This window comes from Oncorhynchus masou, chromosome 26 (assembly GCF_036934945.1).
Source record: "Oncorhynchus masou masou isolate Uvic2021 chromosome 26, UVic_Omas_1.1, whole genome shotgun sequence".
Classification (NCBI taxonomy): domain Eukaryota; kingdom Metazoa; phylum Chordata; class Actinopteri; order Salmoniformes; family Salmonidae; genus Oncorhynchus; species Oncorhynchus masou.
Genome location: NC_088237.1, coordinates 934,219 through 960,319, shown reverse-complemented (window position 1 = coordinate 960,319; position 26,101 = coordinate 934,219). Strand labels below are relative to the sequence as shown.

Here is a 26,101-nt window from a genome sequence, read left to right as displayed (position 1 = left end):
AAGAATACCTCAAATTATCCATACATTTTTTCAGAGGTGGGTTCAATGCTGTGAAAAACAGTTATATTGCACTAGAGTCCTAAAACAAATAAAATCCGAGATCGTGCTGCCAGCATAATATCCTGCTACGAGTATAACGGTAATGTCACGAGTTATATAAACGTCTGCGGACTAGGAACTCATTTTATCAGCAAACACGTTTCCAGCCGGATTAAATTGGCAAGGGATCAAGCTAGAGATGCTGGCAAAATGGAAGTGTAAGCATTTTCTGACCATTTATTTCATCGACATAGATTTATGTTAACATGGTTTAACTGTTGTGCGTAGTTGTTGTTTTGTGAAATATATAGCTAGCTTTTCCTGTAAAGACTCAGCAGTGCACGCAACACACGGTGATTATAAAACAAAGATGATAGCTAGGCCTACATCTTATTGCCTGGATGCCCTTTGCCTGATCATGATGAGTATGGAATCATATATTTTTTCAGCTAAATAACCAGAGTAGGTACTACTAGTTAGTTATGTCTTTTATAAAGTGGTTTTCTTTCTGGCACAAACATGTTGTCCTCCGATTACCAGTATGCAGGTTGGCGTTTATTATCACGAGTCCTGTCCTGGATTCAGAACTGAGCGATTTCCCCTTAAACCTTAGATAGGCAGGATGCAAAGTTAAAATTGGCTTTTTGGTCTTAATTTAAATTTGGGGTTATGCATCCGGCTTAACAGTGTGGTTAAGGTTCGGTTTGAAATCATATTTTATGACTTTGTGGCTGTGCCAGTTCGTGACCAGTCTCCAGTTCTGCATCCAGAACATTTTTCATGATGAAAAACGCTAACCTGCTGGTTCAAGACTATTTAAAGAATACATTTAGACTTTAGGAAATCTCACAAATCAACAAAGATTACCACTATAAATCTGTAGTTTTGGTGGGTCACAGGGGGTCTTCTACATTTTCACTTGTTGAGTGAATCAAGTATGTAGTACGATCTCATGGCATTACACCGTAAGATATTAGACCTTTTCAATCGTCTGTCTCATGTTTATCATTCAGGAAGGATGCCAATGCTGCTATGCTCAGCAACTATGAGGTAATTTATATTATTTGGCTGCGGCCCATTGTATTATTTTTTTGTGTGTCATTTTGACATGTTATGTCACTGTATTTGCATCCCGTCTCCCTCCCTCTGTATTTCTTTCTGTCTCATGCACTCCCTCCCCCCACTGTATTTGCATCCCATCTCCCTCCCTCTGTATTTCTTTCTGTCTCATGCACTCCCTCCCCCCACTGTATTTGCATCCCATCTCCCTCCCTCTGTATTTATTTCTGTCTCATGCACTCCCTCCCCCCACTGTGTTTGCATCCCGTCTCCCTCCCTCTGTATTTCTTTCTGTCTCATGCACTCCCTCCCCCCACTGTATTTGCATCCCATCTCCCTCCCTCTGTATTTATTTCTCTCATGCACTCCCTCCCCCCACTGTATTTGCATCCCATCTCCCTCCCTCTGTATTTATTTCTGTCTCATGCACTCCCTCCCCCCACTGTGTTTGCATCCCGTCTCCCTCCCTCTGTATTTCTTTCTGTCTCATGCACTCCCTCCCCCCACTGTATTTGCATGTCTCCCTCCCTCTGTATTTCTTTCTGTCTCATGCACCCCCTCCCCCCACTGTATTTGCATCCCGTCTCCCTCCCTCTGTATTTCTTTCTGTCTCATGCACTCCCTCCCCCCACTGTTTGTTTCTGTCCCCCCATCACTATTTTCATCCCATCTCTCCCTCCCTTCCTCTGCATTTCTTTCTGTCTCATGCACTACCTCCCCGTCACTGTATTTGCATCCCATCTCTCCCCCTGGTAATCTCTTTTTCTCACTCACTCACTCCCCCTCTATCTCCCTCTCAATCTTTCTCTCTCCTAGGTGTACCAGCTCCTGACAGATCTGAAGGAACAGAGAAAGGACAGTGGGAAGAACAAACACAGCGCTGGACAACAGAACCTCAACACCATCATGTACGAGGTTAGTAGCACACCGCAGAACCTCAACATTTTTTGTATGAGGTTAGGACCACGATGGGTACACACTCACAAACACACTGTAGCCAAAAACCAGCAAAACTTAATGTATAGGGTTTGCAGCAGACACACACCTGTTTCTCTCTTTCCAGACGCTGAAGTACCTGTCTAAGACTCCGTGCAGCAGGCAGAACCCAGAGACGGTCAAGAACTTCCTTACCACCATGGTGCCTCACAAACTCACTAAGTGAGTGGCAAAACACACACTACCCACTCCTCCTACCCCCTGTGTAATCTCTGTCAAACACAAATGTAACTGTTACATGCCATTGAACATGACATGTCATTCGGAAACATATCACACACACACACACACACACAGACAGTGATATGTGTGTTTGTCCATAGGGCTGAGAAGCTACAGCTACTGAACCACAGACCAGAGACTGCTGTAGAGATCCAACTGGTGAGACCACGCTTATCCTTCACTCTTTATTCACTTACTCTCCTCCCTTTCTCACCCTTTCTCCTACTCATCTCCTTCTATCCTACACTAGTGTTTGTTGTGGGTGAGATTAACTGTGTGTGTGTGTGTGTGTGTGTGTGTGTGTAGATGGTAGAGGAGAGTGAGGAGCGGTTATCAGAGGAGCAGATTGAGGAGCTCATTCAGAAGGTCACAGACGTGCTCCCAGGCGACCCAGAACAAGAAGGCTCTACCCCCAGCAATGAAGCAGAGATGGAAGAGGGCATTGACCAATAGCCACGAGTCCTGATGGAGCTTGTCTGTTACTGAGGGAGGGAGCCTGAGCTGAACAGGAGTCAAAATGGTATAAAGAAAACACTGGAAATTCACTTTCATGCTCCTTTGGGTGCTCTGGACTGGACATGGAAGTATGCAGAATGGAATACAGTCAGATATTACCATTGACAGTAACAAGACTGTTCCCATTCTTCTGTGCATTACTAACCTACCTGTCTGCTTGGTTCAATTTTAGCTCTTAGTCCTTCTGTGTTTACAGCACTGTTTCTTAACTAGTGTGTTCTGGAATCCACTTGCACTTACAGAAGATAGTGTTAGTGATCTCCTGTACTACATGCTTTCATATAGTTAGCAGATTACAACGGGCTAATGTGAAGCTCCATTAACCATTACAGGTTAGGTACTGTTTGTGGCGTATCACAGAATGTCCGACCAACCTTGGTGACACTTACTCAATTTCCGACTTGGAAAACAACCAATGTCTTCCTAAACGCCTATGTCTAGTTGCACGGGGCTTTGTTTGAATTTAGAAAATGCTCTGTTATTAAATAAATTCTTTGCTCCGTGAAGTAATCCAAAAATGTGTACGCCGCCATCTTGTCTATTTCAAGTCTTCTCACTCATTGATGGAGACAGGTGAGTGTCATCATGACATGCAGCACTTTGTGGTGGAGACCTACCTCTCTTGATCAATGAGAGAAGATTTTAAATGGTTAAGATGGCGACGTTCACATTGTTGGATTACTTCATGGAGCAGAACTTTTATTTAATTGAATAACCGATTTTCTAAATTTAAATTATGAACTGATGGTTCGAGGCCTGAATGCTGTGGTATATTACTAGGCAAGTCAGTTAAGAACAAATTCTTATTTTCAATGACGGCCTAGGAACAGTGGGTTTAACTGCCTTGTTCAGGGGCAGAACGACAGATTTGTACCTTGTCAGTTGGAGATTCGATCTAGCACCTTTCGGTTACTAGTCCAACGCTCTAACCACTAGGCTACGCTGCCGCCTCGACCATATACCATGGGTATGACAACGTTACATTTTGACTGTTCTAATTACGTTGGTAACCAGTTTATCATAGCAATAAGACACCTCGTGGGTTTATGGTATATGGGCTGTATCCAGGCACTGCGTTGCGCATAAGAACAGCCCTGAGCCATGGTATATTGGCCATATACCTCACCCCCTCATGCCTTATTGCTTAAACAAACCCCTGCAACTAGACATGGATGTTTATAAGACATTGATTGTCTTCCAAGTTGGGAATTTTAGACGTATCGATAGTCTGGGTAAGGTTGGTTGAAAATTCTCTGTTACACCAAACAGTACCTATCAGCCAGCTGGAACAGAGTAATGGTCTGACGAGGCAATATTTGTAATAACTGGCTTTCATAGTACAGTGAATGGAACATAGCTAGACAGTAGCACACGCTTGGTGTGTTCAGAGAGAACAGTCAGGGATCACAGTTTTGACAGCACCCACACTGTCCTCTACAGAGCACTATTGCTTTCAGATGCCATAAAATGGGGTAGAAGGTAAACTTGTTTTGTATTTTGTTTGACATAACCATACATTGGATAAATATACTTGTTTCTTTGTAAATCCATTTGCCTAATAAAATCAAAGGCATACAGTATGCGTTTGCCTTTGTGGTTGAATGTTGGCGCGTTCGAGCGCTTCGCTTTTCAAAGTGTTGCATTATGGGGATAAATTTTGTCTGACTTGCGCCTACATGTCGACTGCATGAACTTCACAAGAACCATGTGGTCAAAGTTCATGAAGTTTCGACTGCAATCAACTTCAATTTTCTGCAGTTGCTCCTCCTCAGATGCAACTTGCCTGCATTGTGGGAGGCACTATTTGTCAATCAATCATTTGTGTTTTTATTTTACCCATGGGAACAAATGTGACAAACAAGAAGCAACTTTGCCATGATTCATATGTGTATTGTGGAGATGTACAAATTAATGTGACATTTGAGGCTCTCTCCCCAATTGATAGTAAAATTAATAAACAAGTGCTGTTATTGTAAAGTCTAGGAGCAACCATGGCTGAGCTGTGAAGTGGTAGGCCGCAGAAGCTCACAAAACGGAACTGCTGAAGCGCGTAGTGTCTTTTAACAAACGTCTGACCTCGGGTGTCTCCAAACTGCCTCTGGATGCAAAGCCAGCACAATAACTGTTTGTCGGGAGCTTCATGAAATGGGTTTCCATGTCCGAGCGTAAGATCGCCATGCCAAGTGTTGGTTGTAGTTGTCTAAAGCTCGCCACCATTGAACTCTGGAGCAGTGGAAATGCGTTCTCTGGAGTGATGAATCACGCTTCACCATACAGCAGTCCGACGGCCTTATCTGGGTTTGGCGGATGCCTGGAGATCGCTACCTGCCCCAATGCGTAGTGCCAATTGTAAAGTTTGGTGGAGGAGGAATAATGGTCTGGGGGTGTTTTTCATGGTTTGGGCTAGGCCCTTTAGATCCAGTGAAGGGAAATCTTAACGCTACAGCATACAATGACATTCTAGACGATTCTGTGCTTGCAACTTTGTGGCAACAGTTTGGGGAAGGCCCTTTCCTGTTTCAGCATGATGATGCCCCCACGCACAAAGGGAGGTCTATACAGAAATGGTTTGTCGATCGGTGTGAAAGAAATTGACTGGATTGCACAGAGCCCTAACCTCGGCCTCATTGAACACTTTTGGGATGAATTGGAACAACGACTGCGAAGCAGACCTAATCGCCCAACATCAGAGCCCGACCTTACTGCTCTTCTGGCTGAATGGAAGCAATCCCCGCTGCAATGTTCCAACATCCAGTGGAAAGCTTTCCCAGAAGAGTGGAGGCTGTTATAGCAGCAGCAAAGGGTGGACCAACTCCATATTAATGCCCATGATTTTGGAATGAGATGTTTGTCGTGCAGGTGTCCACAATTTGTCATGTAGTGTATGTAAAAACGGTCATTTTTTTGCCGCTTAGGCCCAGACCCTGACTCAGACAATTGTCCAATCACATTTATTTACAGTATTATGCAGCGAGGTAGCAGGGTCCTGAATCCTCCTGTGGTTGCATTAAAAAAAACGAATATATACAGTGGGGCAAAAAAGTATTTTGTCAGCCACCAATTGTGCAAGTTCTCCCACTTAAAAAGATGAGAGTCCTGTAATTTTCATCAGGTAGACTTCAACTATGACAGACAAAATGAGAAGAGAGAAATCCAGAAAATCACATTGTATGAATTTACTTGCAAATTATGGTGGAAAATAAGTATTTGGTCAATAACAAAAGTTTCTCAATAGTTGTTATATACCCTTTGTTGGCAATGACAGAGGTCAAACGTTTTTTGTAAGTCTTCACAAGGTTTTCTCACACGGTTGCTGGTTTTTTGGCCCATTCCTCCATGCAGATCTCCTCTAGAGCAGTGATGTTTTGGGGCTGTTGCTGGGCAACACGGATTTTCAACTCCCTCCAAAGATTTTCTATGGGGTTGAGATCTGGAGACTGGCTAGGTCACTCCAGGACCTTGAAATGCTTCTTACGAAGCCACTTCTTCGTTGCCCGGGCGGTGTGTTTGGGATCATTGTCATGCTGAAAGACCCAGCCACGTTTCATCTTCAATGCCCTTGCTGATGGTAGGCTTTGTTACTTTGGTCCCAGCTCTCTGCAGGTCATTCACTAGGTCCCCCCGTGTGGTTCTGGGATTTTTTTTCTCACTGTTCTTGTGATCATTTTGACTCCACGGGGTGAGATCTTGCGTGGAGCCCCAGATCGAGGGAGATTATCAGTGGTCTTGTATGTCTTCCATTTCCTAATAATTGCTCCCACAGTTGATTTCTTCAAACCAAGCTGCTTACCTATTGCAGATTGTCTTCCCAGCCTGGTGCAGGTCTATTTTGTTTCTGGTGTCCTTTGACAGCTCTTTGGTCTTGGCCATAGTGGAGTTTGGAGTGTGACTGTTTGAGGTTGTGGACAGGTGTCTTTTATACTGATAACAAGTTCAAACAGATGCCATTAATACAGGTAACGAGTGGAGGACAGAGGAGCCTCTTATAGAAGAAGTTACAGGTCTGTGAGAGCCAGAAATCTTGCTTGTTTGTAGGTGACCAAATACTTATTTTCCACCATAATTTGCAAATAAATTCATTAAAAATCCTACAATGTGATTTTCTGGATTTTTTTCTTCTCATTTTGTCTGTCATAGTTGAAGTGTACCTATGATAAATTACAGGCCTCATCTTTTTAAGTGGGAGAACTTGCACAATTGGTGGCTGACTAAATACTTTTTTGCCCCACTGTATATGATGAACAGAGAGTAGCAGTAGCGTAAAAAGAGGGGTTGACGGGTGGTGGGACACAATGCAGATAGCCTGGTTAGCCAATGTGCGGGAGTCGTGCCTGGCCATGCAGTCGTGGGTGAACAGGGAGTACAGGAGGAGACTGAGCACGCACCCCTGGGGAGCTCCAGTGTTGAGGATCAGCATGGCAGATGTGTTGCTACCTACCCTTACCACCTGGGGGCAGCCTGTCAGGAAGTCCAGGATCCAGTTGGAGGGAGGTGTTTAGTCCCAGGATCCTTAGCTTGGTGATGAGCGTTGAGGGTACTATGTTGTTGAACGCTGAGCTGTAGTCAATGAATAGCATTCTCACATAGGTGTTCCTTTTGTCCAGGTGGGAAAGGGCAGTGAGGAGTGCAATAGAGATTGCACCATCTGTGGCTCTGTTTGGACGGTATGCAAATTGGAGTGAGTCTAGTGTCTCTGGGATAATGGTGTTGATGTGAGCCATTACCAGCATTTCAAAGCACTTTATGGCTACGGACGTGAGTGCTATGGGTCTGTAGTCATTTAGGCAGGTTTCCTTTGTGTTCTTGAGCACAGGGACTATGGTGGTCTGCTTGAAGCATGTTGGTATTACAGACCTAATCAGGGACATGTTGAAAATGTCAGTGAAGACACCTGCCAGCTGGTCAGCACATGCCCGGAGCACACGTCCTGGTTGGTAGTCCGTCTGGCCCCGCAGCCTTGTGTATGTTAACCTGTTTAAAGGTCTTACTCACGTCGGCTACGGAGAGCGTGATCACACAGTCGTCCGGAACAGCTGATGCTCTCATGCATGCCTCAGTGTTGCTTTGCTTGAAGCGAGCATAGAAGTGATTTAGCTCGTCTGGTAGGCTCGTGTTACGGGGCAGCTAACGGCTGTGCTTCCCTTTTGTAGTCTGTAATAGTTTGCAAGATCTGCCACATCCGACGAGCGTCGGAGCTGGTGTAGTATGATTCAATCGTAGCCCTGTATTGACGCTTTGCCTGTTTGATGGTTCGTCGCAGGGCATAGCAGGATTTTTTTTGTAAGCTTCAGGGTTCGAGTCCCGCACCTTGAAAGCGGCAGCTCTACCCTTTAGCTCAGTGCGAATGTTGCCTGTAATCCATGGCTTCTGGTTGGGGTATGTACTTACAGCCACTGTGGGGATGATGTCTTCAATGCACTTATTGATAAAGCCAGTGACTGATGTGGTGTACTCCTCAATGCCATCGGAAGAATCCCGGAACATGTTCCAGTCTGTGATAGCAAAGCAGTCCTGTAGTTTAGCATCTGCTTCACCTGACCATTTATTTTTGACTGATTCACTGGTGCTTCCTGCTTTAATTTTTGCTTGTAAGCAGGAATCAGGAGGATAGAGTTGTGGTCGTGATTTACCAAATGGAGGGCGAGGGAGGGCTTTGTACGCGTCTCTGTGTGTGGAGTACAGGTGATCTAGAATTTTTTTTCCCTCGGGTTGCACATTTAACATGTGGATAAAAATTGTCTAGAACTGATTTAAGTTTCCCTGCATTAAAGTCTCCGGCCACTAGGAGCGCCGCCTCTGGGTGAGTGGTTTCCTGTTTGCTTATATCCTTACACAGCTGACTGAGTGCGGTCGTTGTGCCAGCATCTGTCTGTGGTGGTAAATAAACAGCCACGAAAAGTATAGATGAGAACTCTCTAGGCAAGTAATGTGGCCTGCAGTTTATCACAATATACTCTACTTCAGGCGAGCAAAATCTAAAGACTTCCTTAGATTTCGTGCACCAGCTGTTGTTTACAAATATGCACAGACACACACCCCCCCGTCTTACCGGAGTGTGCCATTCTATCTAGCCGGTGCAGCGTGTATCCCGCTAGCTGAATATCCATGTCGTCATTCAGCCATCATTCTGTGAGACATAGGATATTACAGTTTTTGATGTCCCGTTGGTAGGATATTCGTGATCTTACCTCGTCTAGTTTATTGCACGTTGGCGAGTAATATTGAGGGTAACGGCAGCTTTCCTAGTTGTTTTCTGCGGGTCCGGACGAGGCGTCCGGCTCTTCGTCTTCTTCCTTTTGCGAATAATTGGGATGTCTGCCCTGTGGGGTGTTTGGAGAATATTGCTTGTTGTTGAAGAAATCTTTGTGTATTCCGAGGTGAGTGATCGCTGTCCTGATATCCAGAAGCTCTTTTCTTCCGTAAGATACGGTTGCAGAAACATTATGTACAAAATAATTTACAAATATCGAGAGAAAAAAACACAATAGCACAATTGGTTAGGAGACCGTAAAACGGCGGCCATCTCCTCCGGCTCCATTTTCATCTAACTGGGAAAATAAATGTCTTTTTGTGAGTAAAATCATTTTTCCAAAATTGATTTGGGTACATTTTTGTGAAGAGATGAGGGTTGTGATATGGGTAATTTTAATAGTAAAGTTATTTAAGGGATCAATACATTTCTATATTGCTTCCCCAGTATCTGCATGAACCATCAGGCCAAGTGTTTTTGGTTGACCCTGCTGGACAGAAAGAGAAGGAGGAATCGGAACACGCTGCATTCAAATTCAGGTCTTTAGTTATTCCATTGTACTGGATCTAATACATATTAGCATTTTACATACATTCATAAGTGTAATCCTTTTTTATGGCATACTGTGAAAAGCTCTCTTGGCTGTTGGCTCTGTCACTTTCAGACATGCGCAGAGCAGACTTTAACAGGGGTTCTCTGTAAAGAGAGTAATCCAAAAGGCACAGACACACCCCTTGACTTTAAATTGGCACCGTTGACCTGTATGTATTCTCTCCTGATTGCCAGACTGTGCACCACAGAGCCAGTCCGACTAAAGTGCCAGTGGTATGAGGAGAGACATCCTCCTATTTATGGGAACAAATATTTCCTAACACTTTGGATCTTGGACAGTTAGAAGACACAATGCATCAATGCAAAAACAATTGTATTACTAATTACTGTCCATGAGTAACCTCAACCTTGTGGGTCTATGGGTGTTTGTGCCAATAAAGTGCCATCTCAATTCTACCACTGACTAGTCTCATGCCCCTATGAACGGGGACACAGGGCAATAGTTTTTAATCTAAACTAGCCCTTTTTTACCGGAACCCCTAATTGGGGCCCTTTTCTTGACACATAGTAGCAGTTTACCAGATAAGGAGTCAAGAAGATCAAAAAGTAGATTGGTGTAAGGGTGTATTACGTCCTGTGCTGCCCCATTGTCCTATCCATTCTGGATTCTGAGTGGTAAAATCATAGCTGAAAAATGCCTCTGTGTATGTGTTTTCCGCCAAGACAGAACTGCCAAAGGGGGTGGAGTTGCAATCTACTGCAGAGACAGGCCTGCAGAGATCTGTCATGCTATCCAGGTCTGAGCCCAAACAGTTCGAGCTTCTACTTTTAAAAATCCACCTTTCCAGAAATAAGTCTCTCTCTGTTGCCGCTTGTTACAGACCCGCTCTGCCCCCAGCTGTGCCCTGGACACCGTGTATGAATTAATTGCCCCCCCATTTATCTTCAGAGTTTGTACTGTAAGGTGAACTAAACTGGGATATGCTTAACACCCCGGCCGTCCTACAATCTAAGCTAGTTGCCCTCAATCTCACCCAAATTATCATGGAACATACCAGGTACAACCCCAAACTCAGGCACCCTCATATCATCCTGACCAACCTGTCCTCTAAATACACGTTGTAATGGGTCCGCCGTCAAACAACCACTCCTCATCACAGTCAAACGCTCCCGAAAACACTTCAGCGAGCAGGCCTTTCTAATCGACCTGGCCGGGTATCCTGGAAAGATATTGACCTCATTCCGTCAGTAGAGGATGCCTGGTTATTCTTTTAAAAGTGCTTTCCTCACCATCTTAAATATGCATGCCCCATTCAAAATATGTAGAACCAGGAACCAATATAACCTTTGGATCACTCCAGACCTGACTGTCCTTGACCAGCACAAAAACATCCTGTGGCATACTGCATTAGCATTGAATAGCCCCCGCGATATGCAACTTTTCAGGGAAGGTAAGAACCAATATACACAGGCAGTTAGGAAAGCAAAGGCTAGCTTATTCAAACAGAACTTTGCATCCTGTAGCACAAACTCCAAAAGGTTATGGGACACTGTAAAGTCCATGGAGAATAAGAGCACCTCCTACCCATTGCACTGAAATTAGGAAACACTGTCACCACCAATAAATCTACGATTATCGAGAATTTCAATAAGCATTTTTTACAGCTGGCCTTGCTTTCCACCTAGCTACCCCTACCCCTCAACAGCTCTGAACCCCCCAGAGCAACTTGCCCAAGCCTCCCCATTTCTCCTTCAGCCAAATCCAGATAGCTGATGTTCTGAAAGAGCTGGACCCCTACAAATCAGCCGGGCTAGACAATCTGGACCCTCTCTTTCTAAAATTATCCGCCACAATTGTTGCAACCCCTATTACTAGCCTGTTCAACCTCTCTTTTGTATCATCTAAGATCCCCAAAGATTGGAAAGCTGCCGCGGTCATCCCCCTCTTCAAAGGGGGAGACACTCTAGACCCAAACTGTTAGAAAGGCAGGGTAGGATAGATATAGGTCTAAGGTCTTTGAAAGCCAAGTTAACAAACAGATCACAGACCATTTCGAATCCCACCGTACCTTTTCCGCTATGCAATCTGGTTTCAAAGCTGGTCATGTATGCACCTCAGCCAGGCTCAATGTCCAAAACGATATCATAATCGCCATCGACAAAAGACAATATTGTGCAGCTGTATCCATTGACCTGGCCAAGGCTTTCGACACTATCAATCACCGCATTCTTATCGGCAGACTCAACAGCCTTGGTTTCTCAAATGACTGCCTCGCCTGGTTCACCAACTACTTCTCAGATAGAGTTCAGTGTGTCAAATGGGAGGGCCTGTTGTCCGGACCTCTTCCAGTCTCTATGGGTGTGCCACAGGGTTCAATTCTCGGGCCGACTCTTGTCTCTGTATACATTTGGAAAAATGTGAGACAAAAATGGACAAACTAAAGGTTGTGCAATGTGTGTCTATGCCATCGGGTTAGCTACAACCTGTTTTGAAAGGGTTAGGAATAATGGTTAAAGAGCTATTGAAATTTAAAAAAAATATTTATCACTATGTTGACAGTCCCTAACTGCTGTTGGTGGACGTAAGGAAAACTACAGGTGAATATCCGACCTGAAACTGTCTTTACCTCGGTAATCTGAAGATGGTGCTGGCCAAAGCTAAAACTGGCGAGTGTAGAGAGGATAGGTATATTGTTGTCCACGTCGGCACCAACGATGTTAGGATGAAACAGTCAGAGGTCACATAACTTCAGCGTGCAAATCAGTGTAGTGGAAATTTCCTGTATTTACCAAATCATGAGAGCAAAGCTAGAAAGATGAGTCGGCATCGAGTAATTGTCTCTGGCCCCCTCCCAGTTGAGTGATGAGCTCTACAGCAGTCTCACAACTCAATCGCTGGTTAAACTGTTTTCTGCCCCTCCCAAAAGATAGAATTTGTAGATAATTGTCCCTCTTTCTGGGACTCACCCACAAACAGGACCAAGCCTGGCCTGTTGAGGAGTGCCGGACTCCATCCTAGCTGGAGGGGTGCTCTCATCTTATCTACCAACATAGACAGGGCTCTAACTCCCCTAGCTCCACAATTAAATAGGGTGCAGGCCAGGCAGCAGGCTGTTAGCCAGCTTGCCAGCTTAGTGGAGTCTGCCACTAGCACAGTCAGTGTAGTCAGCTCAGATATCCCCATTGAGACTGTGTCTGTGTTCGCCTTAACAATCTCACTAGAATAAAGACCTCCTCCATTCCTGCCATTATTGAAAGAGTGATACCTCACATCTCAAAATGGGGCTACTTAATGTTAGATCCCTCACTTCCAAGGCAGTTATAGTCAATGAACTAATCACTGATCATAATCTTGATGTGATTGGCCTGACTGAAATATGGCTTAAGCCTGATGAATTTACTGTGTTAAATGAGGCCTCACCTCCTGGTTACACTAGAGACTATATCCCCCGCGCATCCTGCAAAGGCGGAGGTGTTGCTAACATTTTATGATAGCAAATTTCAATTTACAAAAAAATATGTTTCCGTCTTTTGAGCTTCTAGTCATGAAATCTATGCAGCCTACTCAATAACTTATTATAGCTACTGTTTACAGGCCTCCTGTGCCATATACAGCGTTCCTCACTAAGTTCCCTGAATTCCTATCATACCTTGTAGTCATGGCAGATAATATTCACATTTTTGTTGACTTTAATATTCACATGGAAAAGTCCACAGACCCACTCAAAATTGCTTTCGGAGCCATCATCGACTCAGTGGGTTTTGTTCAACATGTCTTCGGACCTACTCACTGCCATAGTCATACTCTGGACCTAGTTTTGTCCCGTGGGTAAAAATGTTGTGGATTTTAATGTTTATCCTCATAATCCTAGACTATCGTACGACCCTTTTATTACGTTTGCAATCGCAAACAAATTATCTGTTCAGACCCAACCAAGGATCATCAAAAGTCGTGCTATAAATTCTCGGACAACCCAAAGATTCCTAGATGCCCTTCCAGAATCCCTCCGCCTACACAAGGACGTCAGAGTACAATAATCTGTGAACCACCTAACTGAGGAACTCAATTTAACCTTGCGCAATACCCTAGATGAAGTCGCACCCCTAAAAACCAAAAACATTTGTCATAAGAAACTATCTCCCTGGTATTCAGAAAATACCCGAGCTCTGAAGCAAGCTTCCAGAAAATTGGAACGGAAATGGCGTCACACCAAACTGGAAGTCTTCCGACTAGCTTGGAAAGACAGTACCGTGCAGTATCAAAGAGCCCTCAATGCTGCTCAATCATCCTACTTTTCCAACTTATTTGAGGAAAATAAGAACAATCCAAAATATCTTTTTGATACTGTCGCAAAGCTAACTAAAAAGCAGCATTCCCCAAGAGAGGATGGCTTTCACTTCAGCAATGATAAATTCATGAACTTCTTTGAGGAAAAGATCATGATCATCAGAAAGCAAATTACGGACTCCTCTTTAAATCTGCGTATTCCTCCTGTCCTGAGTCTGCACAACTCTGCCAGGACCTAGGGTCAAGAGATGCTCAAGTGTTTTAGTACTATATCTCTTGACACGATGATGAAAATAATCACGGCCTCTAAACCTTCAAGCTGCATCCTGGACCCTATTCCAACTATACTACTGAAAGAGCTGCTTCCTGTGCTTGGCCCTCCTATGTTGGACGTAATAAACGCCTCTATCCACCGGATGTGTACCAAACTCACTAAAAGTGGCAGTAATAAAGCCTGTCTTGAAAAAGCCAAACCTTGACCTAGAAAATATTTTAAAAACTATCGGCCTATATCGAATTTCCCATCCTTTTCAAAAAAAAAAAAAAACTAACCAAATGTAAACATGTCTGCCAGCTGTTGGTAGCTAACTGCTGATGCTGTCATACAGCCTATGGGAAAGAGTAGTAGGCCGCAATGGAGGTTACTGTACAGAGTAATTTTTCAAGGTGTTTGTGGAGGCTGCGCGTTGTGATGATTCGGCCATTCTGTGCTTCTAGGTTAGTTTTCTATACAGCCTGCAGAGCAGGCTAAACAAAAATGTGACTCTTCGGCCATTTTAGAGAAGCCCCAGTGTCATGCTCTAGATTGCACAGTAGAATTAACTTGACTTTTAGCATGATATCTGAATCCAGGTAAGAATTAACACTGTGCACGCAGGCATACTTCAAACGACAAGACCGCTCATTTAAGTGAGTGTGTTACTACAAAGGTGTAGTACTCCCCTCACAGACTGTAGGGCATGTCAAAATATTTACCCTTGATACTAACCTTGGTAGAGCATCCTACTGGAAGCCAAATAGCTCCTTATTAAATAGTGATATAGTTACGTTTAAGGTTAAAGGTCTGCTCTCACACTTTTGGGAAAGAGCTTGTGAAGAAAAATCTTATTGCACGAACTGGGAGCTCTTTAAATTTGAGGTGTCCAAACATCTTAGAAAATATGGTAGTAATCTTGTTGAAATGAGAAGAGAAGAGGAGGAAAAGGTGATCATTAAGATAACTTCCCTTTCTCATAGGTCCCCAGCCTGCCTCTCAGGGGAGGAGAAGATGGAACTGATTGAGTTACAAAATAAATTGGATAATATATATATAGATTAAATAAACTGGATAATATATATATATTAAATAAACTGGATAATATATATTGATTAAAAGCAGAAGGAGCCTTTATTAGATTATTGAGAAAATGGCTTGAGGGGGAACAGATTTCATCTTATTTCTTGAGACTTGAGAAATGTCACTCTACAAATAACACTATCCATAATTTAAACATTGATGGTGTTATTACTACTATGTTATAACTACTGTAGCAATTTTTTCAGGAAATTGTATGGCTCTATGTACTCTCAGGAAACCACAGATGTTTTTTGACTCACTGAACAATGTTCACTCTATCAGTGATACAGAATCTAAACAGTGTGATAAACCCATCATAGCTGATGAGATTATCGAGTCTATCAAACATCCTAAAGAACAATAAATCCCCAGGTATTGATGGAATTACAGCATAATTGTACACATTATATTTTCTGAACAAGTAGCTCCCTTCCTACTTGGAAGTCATTTGAGAGAGTATTAAAACAATGTTCTCCCTCCTACAATGAGTCCGGGGTTAATAACATTGATACCTAAGCTAACATTGATACCTAAGAAGTGCTGCTCATCGATAACTGCCGTCCAATTTGTCTTCTTAATAATGATTTTAGCCTTACTGGTTGCAAAAATAATTAAAGAGGTCCTGGATGCAATCATTGATGAAACACAGTCTGGCTTAATGAGGAACAGACATATGTCTAACTATATCAGACTAGTATAAGACATACTTGACTACTCAGACCTAATAACCGAGGATAGCTTCATATTATTTTTTTTGTTTTTTTATAAAGAATTTGAGACAGTGGAGCATCAGTTCCTCTTTGGGGATTTTTTTCTGTAAGGCTATTAAGACTATATGAATGGTAACAACTCTATCAAACTGAAACATGGCACCTCACCTAGATTTGAGTTAAAGAGAGGAATTAGGCAAGGTTGTCTTATCTCACCTTATCAATTTTTATTTACTCGTCACCCAACTTCTTACAAATTCTTTAAATAATAGTCCTGTACAAGGTATTTCCATGGCTGATAAAGAAATTATAAGCCAGCTGGCTGACAATACTACACTTTTTCTGAAAGACGCTAGTCAGATTCCCATATCGATCAATGTGATATAGAATCCTTTTCCAAAGCATCTGGTCTATGCCTTAACATACCTGTATTCCCTTACATTAATAAATGTGAACGCATGGCTCTCAAAGATTATGTGGCACCCTCATGTTATGGTATTCCAGTGAAAGAAGAACTTACATATTTAGGCATAACCCTTACTAAGGATCAGAAGTCTAGAGGCTTACTAAATTTTAACCCTCTTATGTAAAAAACCCCAGATGAAGCTAAATCAATGGCTGCAGAGGGACTTATCTTTAAAAGGAAGAGTCCTAAAGGTATCGCTAGATTAACTTAGGTACCCTTTTCCCCCACCTGTTTTGTGGGAAGCTAACTTTGACTTTGTTCAGGGAACATAGCCCAAAACGTCACGGTTTGGTTTTTGTTCTTTGTTGTGTCGGCATCATTTTTAATAAAAAGAAAATGTAAGCTTACCATGCTGCACCTTGGTCCAGTCCTTCAGCCAGCCGTGACAGAACTTCCCACCACCAACGGACCGAGCAGCATGGTAAGGTGGACTCCTGGACATGGGAGGATATTCTGGACCGCAGGGGAGTCTACACATGGGAGGAGATCCTGGCGGGAAGGGATCGCCTTCCATGGGAACAGGTGGAGGCAGCCGGAGAAAGGAACCAGCGGTATGTGGGAACACGGCTGGCAAGGAAGCCCAAGAGGCAGCCCCCAAATTTTTGGGGGGTGGCACACGGGGAGTGTGGCAGAGTCAGGAAGCAGACCTGGGCCAACTCCCCGTGCTTACCATGGAGAGCACAGGACTGGTCAGGCCCCGTGCTATGGGGTGATGCTCACGGTGTCGAGGCGGAGCATTCACAGGCCGGTGTGCTCGGTGCCAGCGTCCCGCATTTGCCGGGTGGCAGCTGGCATCCAGCCAGAACGGGTGGGGCCAGCTCTGCGCCCGAGACCACCAGTGCGCCTCCACAGCCCAGTGTATCCGGCGCCTCGGCCAAGGAAGAGGCCTCCTGGATGTCTCCCCAGCCCGGTGAGTCCTGTGCCTGCTCCCAGAGCCAGGTTTCCTGTGTGTCTCCCTCCTGTCCGGAGCTGCCGGAGTCTCCCTCCTGTCCGGAGCTGCCGGAGTCTCCCTCCTGTCCGGAGCTGCCGGAGTCTCCCTCCTGTCCGGTGGCGCCCTCTACGAGGGTCTCCAGTCCGGGGCCTGCTGCGAGGGTCCTGCACCCGAGCCGCCGCTGTAAGGCCCACCCGGACCCTCCCCTTTAGAGTCAGGTTTTGCGGCCGGAGTCCGCACCTTTGGGGGGGCTACTGTCACGCACTGGCCATAGAGAGGCTTTTTATTCTCTATTTTGGTTAGGCCAGGGTGTGACTAGGGTGGGCATTCTATGTCCTTTTTTTCTATGTTTTGTATTTCTATGTCTTGGCCTGGTATGGTTCTCAATCAGGGACAGCTGTCTATCGTTGTCTCTGATTGAGAACCATACTTAGGTACCCTTTTCCCCCACCTGTTTTGTGGGAAGTTAACTTTGACTTTGTTCAGGGCACATAGCCCAAAGCTTCACGTTTTGTTCTTTGTTTTGTCGGTGTCATTTTTAATAAAAAGAAAATGTACGCTTACCATGCTGCACCTTGGTCCAGTCCATAAGCCAGCCGTGACAGAACGTGTCAAGACCTGACCCAACATACCTACAATTAAACTTGTTGACTCATCAATAGGAAAGATTTGTTTTACTTTTAATCCATTCAACAACAATAGAGCGATACGAGCCTTGTTTCAACAGGATGTTGTATTTATACCTTTGTCATGCCTTATTGGAATTAGTGATGCACCGATATGACATTTTTGGCCGATATCCAATATTTTCCTTGACAAAAAAACGATACCAATATAACAGAAAATGGTGGCCTTTTAAGCATTCTAGTACAGTTAAATAGTTACCACACACACATAGACGCAGCGGTCTATGGCACTGCATCTCAGTGCAAGAGGCGTAACAACAGTCCCTGGTTCGAATCCAGGCTGTATCACATCTGGCCGTGATTGGGAGCCCCATAGGGCAGCGCACAATTGGCACAGCGTCGTCCGGGCCGTCATTGAAATAAGAATATATTCTTAACTGAGTTTTGATTACACTACTGGGTGGGGTGAATATATTTTATAACCTACATGATTTTTTGTTAACTAGTAAATAGTAGCCTACAGCAAAGTGTGTTTAAATCATGTCTAACTTGTTAGCAATTTCTGCTAGTTAGTTTTTGCTACCATGTGGGTTTTAGCTTGCTTGAGCCTGCTAACTGAGGAGTGTTAATTCAGCTGTTACCATACATGTTTTATTTTAAAACATTTATTTTACAAAGGAGTTGTTTAATCTAACTGCTTAACTATTTATCTGTACATGGAATTGTATTTATTTTTTTACTCATTTTTATTCTAATCTTTACAGGAAAATGCCACGGGCAATATCTGATGTGTGGAGACATTTCACTGCAGCTAATGTAGAAGGAAAAGCTGTGTACATTTGCAAATACTGTTCCAAGTCATATGTGAAGAATGCAAGAAAGATTCAGAAACATCTGGCCAAGTGCATAAAGTTCCCTTAGTGCTCACAACAAGCAACCTCTGACAAAAGTCCCTCTACTTCTTCTATTTGAGGTGAAAATTATGAATCAGACACCTCATCGATAGCAACAGCTCATGGTCCTCCTGGAATCAGAATTTTTTTTCACTCAATGGAGGAACATAGTCAGATAAATGCTGATGAAAGTCTTGCTCGAGCTGTGTATGCAACTGGTTCACCTCTGATGCTCACAGGCAATGCGTATTGGAAGAGATTTCTGAATGTTCTTCGCCCAGCATACACCCCTCCAACCAGATATGCTTTATCTACTCATTTACTGGATGCAGAGTTCAAGTGAAGGTCAAGCAAATCACAGAGAAAGCAGACTATTGCAATAATCTCTGATGGGTGGTCGAATGTTCGTGGCCAAGGAATAATTAACTACATCATCTCCACCCCGCAACCAGTATTCTACAAGAGCACAGACACAATGGACAACAGACACACCGGCCTCTACATTGCAGATGAGCTGAAGGCAGTCATCAATGACCTTGGACCACAGAAGGTATTTGCACTGGTGACAGACAATGCTGCAAACATGAAGACTGCTTGGTCTAAAGTGGAGGAGTCCTACCCTCACATCTCACCCATTGGCTGTGCTGCTCATGCATTTAATCTGCTCCTCAAGGATATCATGGCACTGAAAATAATGGATACACTCTACAAGAGAGCCAAGGAAATGGTTCGGTATGTAAAGGGTCATCAAGTTCTAGCAGCAATTTACCTCACCAAGCAAAGTGAGAAGAGCACCACATTGAAGCTGCCCAGCAACACCTGTTGGGGTGGTGCTGTCATTGTGTTTGACAGTCCCCTGGAGGGGAAAGAGTCTCTTCTAGAAATGGCCATATCACAGTCTGCCAACATGGACAGCCCCATCAAGAGGATCCTCCTGGATGATGTATTTTGTGAGAGTGGTAAGCAGCCTGAAACTCCAGAAACCTATAGCAGTAGCCATTGCACGGATTGAGGGAGACAATGCCATCCTGTCTGATTTTTAGACTCTCGCTTGCAGATGTAAGAGAGGAAATCCGCACTGGCCTGCCTACTTCACTGTTTCGCCAAGCAGAGGAAACTGCAGTTCTGAAATACATCAAAAAGCGTGAAGACTTCTGCCTGAAGCTCATACACGCCGCAGCGTACATGTTGGACCCCAAGTATACTGGCAAGAGCATCCTGTCTGGTGCAGAGATCAACAAGGCCTATGGTGTCATCATTACTGTGTCTCGCCACCTTGGCCTGGATGAGGGCAACTTTCTTGGCAGTCTGGCAAATTACACTTCCAAGCAAGGGCTTTGGGATGGAGATGCAATATGGCGGTCGTGCCAAGATATCTCATGAGCCACCTGGTGGAGGGGACTTTGTGGATCTGAGGCTCTTTCCCTTGTTGCCTCCATCATCCTCCAAATCCCACCAACATCAGCCACCTCAGAGCGCAACTGGTCCTTGTTTGGGAACACACATACCAAAGCACACAACAGGCTGACCAATACAAAGGTTCGAAAAATTGGTGGCCATCCGGACAAATTTGAGGCTTTTTGAGCCTGACAACGAGCTATTCTCAACAAGGTTGGAAAGTGACAGTGAAGATGAGGCCTCAGAGTCTGATGTTCAAGAGGTGGACATTGAGGAGGTCCAGGGAGAAGACATGGAAGCCTGAGAGGAAGACAACCAAAGTTTTAGTTTCTAGACTATCATTTTGTTGAAATGTATGTTGAAAACATTTTTGGGAGATGCGATGGATCATTGGGGATCATTCAATATTCCCTTTCTTTTGTTGTTCAGTGAAATCATCCCGTGTGAAGTCAACTCATTTAAAAAAAATTCAATTCGTAACGAGATAGTTTTTAAAAATGTATATTGGAAGGATTTAATCATTTGCAATTATGTCTACTTGATAAGGTAGAAGGTTTATGTTTGTCTCCATAGGATATGGTACATATATCCAATGCAAAACCCATCTACATTTAAATGGTATTAATATTAATTTGCATATATTTCTGTTAATTCCCATATATTCCTTGTTGATTCCCACCTCTGAATGTGCATCCCTAGTGATATCCGCAATTGTCTAATAGAGTTCAACTACCTCACATCTCCTTTCTTAAAGCAAGCCGTTTTCCATAAGTAATACAGGCTGAGCGGATTTTACATTTCAGCAGGTCCCAATATTTCCCATGTTCTGCATTAGATGTAGCTAAATTCCAGTAAACAGAAATTATATTCTTAATCACATTTTTTAAAATCATCATGCAATAACAATGAGTTATTTAATTTCCAATATCCACCAGAGTATTTCTTATCATCATTACTGCACATTCTTAGTCAGCCATATGACTTTATGGTCCGTCAGGACTGCAGGCAGTTTGTTACATCTACAGTGTTGGGCTCAAGACTAAAGGTTATCACCCACAAGTCAATTCTCTATTACTCCATGTGTATTGTTTCTCTCCAGGTTTTTAACTCTGCATATGTCAATTAAGTCTAGGCTTTGGCAGAAATTCACCAATTTGTTAACATCAATGTTAGGTTTATGGGTCAATCTATCACTCTCTTTATAATAAACTATATTAAAATTCCCACCAGGATCTGCATTGCAGTCCTTGCAAAAACAATCTAAAAAATTGCTTCTCTCTTCAACAGGTTTCGTATCCCCCTGGCATAAACTTCAAGTCCATATATACAGAATAGAAAGAAACATCCTATGCAAACTCAACTCCACCCTCTCTATAAAAAGTTGCTTCATATATGTATTAACAAAGTCTTAACTTGTAAACCAAAACACCACAATTCAGAACTAGAAGGCTCAGTTTGCTGTGGGGAAGGGGCTACCTTGTAAACCTACCAGCGGCACAAATCATCCCGGTAATCATCCCGGTAGTATTTATTTTCCCTTTCCTTGATTTCGTGGCACTTTGACGAGAGGCCACAACTTTGTCTTTGCTGCTTTTTTTTGTTTGGTTGATTTGACCCCTTTTTCTCCCCAATTTTGTGGTATCCAATTGTTTAGTAGCTACTATCTTGTCTCATCGCTACAACTCCTGTACGGGCTCGGGAGAGACGAAGTCCTCCGATACACAACCCAAGCAAGCCGCACTGCTTCTTAACACAGCACGCATCCAACCTGGAAGCCAGCCGCACCAATGCGTCTGAGGAAACACAGTGCACCTGGCAACCTTGATTAGTGCGCACTGCGCCCGGCCCGCCACAGGAGTCCCTGATGCGCGATGAGACAAGGATATCCCTACCGGCCAAGCCCTCCCTAACTCGGACGACGCTAGGCCAATTGTGCGTCGCCCCACGTTACGACAGAGCCTGGGAGCGAACCCAGAGTCTCTGGTGGCACAGCTGGCGCTGCAGTACAGCGCCCTTAACCACTGCGCCACCCCGGAGGCCGTCTTTGCTGCTTTTTGTTCATTTTTCTTTATTTAACCAGATAGGCTAGTTGAGAACAAGTTATCATTTACAACTGCGACCTGGCCACGATAAATCATAGCAGTGTGAACAGACAACAACACAGAGTTACACATGGAGTAAACAATAAACAAGTCAATAGCACAGTAGAAAGAAAAATAGAAAAAAAGGAGTCTATATACATTGTGTGCAAAAGGCATGAGGAGGTAGGCGAATAATTACAATTTAGCAGATTAACACTGCAGTGATAAATGATCAGATGGTCATGTGCAGGTAGAGCTACTGGTGTGCAAAAGAGCAGAAAAGTAAATAAATAAAAACAGTATGGGGATGAGGTAGGTAAATTGGGTGGGCTATTTACCGATGGAATATGTACAGCTGCAGCAATCAGTTAGCTGCTCAGATAGCAGATGTTTAAAGTTGGTGAGGGAGATAAATGTCTCCAACTTCAACGATTTTTGCAATTCGTTCCAGTCACAGGCAGCAGAGAACTGGAAGGAAAGGCGGCCAAATGAGGTGTTGGCTTTAGGGATGATCAGTGAGTTACACCTGGTGGAGCGCATGCTATGGGTGGGTGTTGCCATCGTGACCAGTGAACTGAGATAAGGAGGAGCTTTACCTAGCATGGACTTGTAGATGACCTGGAGCCAGTGGGTCTGGCGACGAATATGTAGCGATGGCCAGTCGACGAGAGCATACAGGTCGCAGTGGTGGGTGGTATAAGGTGCTTTAGTAACAAAACGGATGGCACTGTGATAAACTGCATCCAGTTTACTGAGTAGAGTATTGGAAGCTATTAAGTAGATGACATCGCCAAAGTCGAGGATCGGTAGGATCGTCAGTTTTACTCGGGTAAGTTTGGAGGCGTGAGTGAAGGATGCTTTGTTGTGAAATAGAAAGCAGACTCTAGATTTGATTTTAGATTGGAGATGTTTGATATGAGTCTGGAAGGAGAGTTTACAGTCTAGCCAGACACCTAGGTACTTATAGATGTCCACATATTCTAGGTCGGAACCATCCAGGGTGATGATGCTAGTCGGGCGTGCGGGTGCAGGCAGTGAACGGTTGAAAAGCATGCATTTGGTTTTACTAGCATTTAAGAGCAGTTGGAGGCCACGGAATGAGAGTTGTATGGAATTGAAGCTCGTTTGGAGGTTAGATAGCACAGTGTCCAAGGAAGGGCCAGAAGTATACAGAATGGTGTCGTCTGCATAGAGGTGGATCAGGGAATCGCCCGCAGCAAGAGCAAAATCATTGATATATACAGAGAAAAGAGTCGGCCTGAGAATTGAACCCTGTGGCACCCCCATAGAGACTGCCAGAGGACCGGACAACATGCCCTCCGATTTGACACACTGAACTCTGTCTGCAAAGTAGTTGGTGAACCAGGCAAGGCAGTCATTAGAAAAACCGAGGCTACTGAGTCTGCCGATAAGAATATGATGATTGACAGAGTCGAAAGCCTTGGCCAGGTTGATGAAGACGGCTGCACAGTACTGTCTTTTATCGATGGCGGTTATGATATCGTTTAGTACCTTGAGCGTGGCTGAGGTACACCCGTGACCGGCTCGGAAATCAGATTGCACAGCGGAGAAGGTAAGGTGGGATTCGAGATGGTCAGTCATCTGTTAGTTGACTTGGCTTTCGAAGACCTTAGATAGGCAGGGCAGGATGGATATAGGTCTGTAACAGTTTGGGTCCGGGGTGTCTCCCCCTTTGAAGAGGGGGATGACCGCGGAAGCTTTCCAATCCTTGGGGATCTCAAAACGAGGTTGAACATGCTGGTAATAGGGGTTGCAACAATGGCGGCGGATAGTTTCAGAAATAGAGGGTCCAGATTGTCAAGCCCAGCTAATTTGTACGGGTCCAGGTTTTGCAGCTCTTTCAGAACATCTGCTATCTGGATTTGGGTAAAGGAGACGCTGGGGAGGCTTGGGCGAGTAGCTGCGGGGGGAGCTGTTGGCCGAGGTTGGAGTAGCCAGGAGGAAGGCATGGCCAGCTGTTGAGAAATGCTTGTTGAAGTTTTCGATTATCATGGATTTATCGGTGGTGACCGTGTTACCTAGCCTCAGTGCAGTGGGCAGCTGGGAGGAGGTGCTCTTGTTCTCCATGGACTTTACAGTGTCCCAGAACATTTTGGAGTTAGAGCTAAAGGATGCAAATTTCTGCTTGAAAAAGCTGGCCTTTACTTTCCTGACTGACTGTGTGTATTGGTTCCTGACTTCCCTGAACAGTTGCATATCGCGAGGTCTATTCGATGCTATTGCAGTCCGCCACAGGATGTTTTTGTGCTGGTCGAGGGCAGTCAGGTCTGGAGTAAACCAAGGGCTATATCTGTTCTTAGTTCTGCATTTTTTGAACGGAGCATGCTTATCTAAGATTGTGAGGAAGTTACTTTTAAAGAATGACCAGGCATCCTCAACTGACGGGATGAGGTCAATATCCTTCCAGGATACCCGGGCCAGGTCGATTAGAAAGGCCTGCTCGCAGAAGTGTTTTAGGGAGCGTTTGACAGTGATTAGGGGTGGTCGTTTGACTGCGGACCCGTAGCGGATACAAGCAATGAGGCAGTGATCGCTGAGATCCTGATTGAAGACAGCGGAGGTGTATTTGGAGGGCCAGTTGGTCAGGATAATGTCTATGAGGGTGCCCTTGTTTACAGATTTAGGGTTGTACCTGGTGGGTTCCTTGATGATTTGTGTGAGATTGAGGGCATCTAGCTTAGATTGTAGGACTGCCGGGGTGTTAAGCATATCCCAGTTTAGGTCACCTAACAGAACAAACTCTGAAGCTAGATGGGGGGCAATCAATTCACAAATGGTGTCCAGGGCACAGCTGGGAGCTGAGGGGGGGGTCGGTAGCAGGCGGCAACAGTGAGAGACTTATTTCTGGAGAGATAAAAAAAAAATATTAGATGTTTGAACTGTTTGGGTATGGACCTGGAAAGTTTACTTTGCAGGCTAACTCCTCCCCCTTTGGCAGTTCTATCTTGATGGAAAATGTTATAGTTGGGTATAGAAATCTCAGAATTGTTGGTGGCCTTCCTAAGCCAGGATTCAGACACGGCAAGGACATCAGGGTTGGCAGGGTGTGCTAAAGCAGTGAGTAAAATAAATTTAGAGAGGAGGCTTCTGATGTTGACATGCATGAAAACAAGGCTTTTTTGATCACAGAAGTCAACAAATGAGGGTGCCTGGGTTTACTTCCACATCACCCGCGGAACAGAGGAGTAGAATGAGGGTGCGGCTAAAGGCTATCAAAACTGGTTGCCTAGAGCGATGGGGACAAAGATTAAAGGAGCAGATTTCTGGGCGTGGTAGAGTATATTCAGGGCATAATGCGCAGACAGGGGTATGGTGGGGTGCGGGTACAGATCAAATCAAATTTATTTTATACATCAGCTGATATCTCAAAGTGCTGTACAGAAACCCAGCCTAAAACCCCAAACAGCAAGCAATGCAGGTGTAGAAGCATGGTGGCTAGGGAAAACTCCCTAGAAAGGCCAAAACCAAGGAAGAAACCTAGAGAGGAACCAGGCCTTGTTGGGGTGGCTAGTCCTCCTCTGGCTGTGCCTGGTGGAGATTATAACAGAACATGGCCAAGATGTTCAAATGTTCTTAAATGACCAGCATGGTCAAATAATAATAATCACAGGCAGAACAGTTGAAACTGGAGCAGCAGCACGGCCAGGTGGACTGGGGACAGCAAGGAGTAATCATGCCCGATAGTCCTGAGGCATGGTCCTAGGGCTCAGGTCCTCG

The 26,101-nt window shown here is 44.3% G+C and overlaps 2 protein-coding genes across 3 annotated transcripts in view; one reads left to right on the top strand and one right to left on the bottom strand.

Moving 5' to 3' along the window:
• Positions 1-186: 186 nt before the first annotated feature.
• Positions 187-4,412, top strand: crcp (calcitonin gene-related peptide-receptor component protein). 2 transcript variants are annotated; one of them, XM_064938049.1, is made up of 6 exons: positions 187-257; positions 1,053-1,089; positions 1,915-2,013; positions 2,162-2,256; positions 2,418-2,475; positions 2,623-4,412. In XM_064938049.1, the coding sequence occupies exons 1-6, from the start codon at positions 250-252 to the stop codon at positions 2,767-2,769; spliced, it is 444 nt and encodes a 147-aa protein (XP_064794121.1). In that variant the 5' UTR covers positions 187-249; the 3' UTR covers positions 2,770-4,412. The 2 variants fall into 2 exon arrangements, with proteins under 2 accessions (XP_064794121.1, XP_064794122.1); XM_064938050.1 differs by lacking the exon at positions 187-257 and adding an exon at positions 280-501.
• A 15,592-nt stretch (positions 4,413-20,004) lies between these two features.
• LOC135514617 (uncharacterized) overlaps positions 20,005-26,101 on the bottom strand; it is a 33,342-nt gene continuing 27,245 nt past the window's right edge. Inside the window, exon 2 of the mRNA XM_064938047.1 lies at positions 20,005-26,097. Coding sequence (XP_064794119.1) covers positions 24,182-25,093 — 912 coding nt within the window. The 5' untranslated portion in view covers positions 25,094-26,097 and the 3' untranslated portion in view covers positions 20,005-24,181. The remainder of the gene's footprint in view (positions 26,098-26,101) is intronic.

Excerpts from the sequence above, each read along its gene's own strand:
- crcp (XM_064938049.1), top strand. Across the intron at positions 1,090-1,914 it reads CTATGCTCAGCAACTATGAG|GTGTACCAGCTCCTGACAGA; the intron begins GTAATTTATATT and ends TCTCTCTCCTAG. Across the intron at positions 2,476-2,622 it reads CTGCTGTAGAGATCCAACTG|ATGGTAGAGGAGAGTGAGGA; the intron begins GTGAGACCACGC and ends GTGTGTGTGTAG.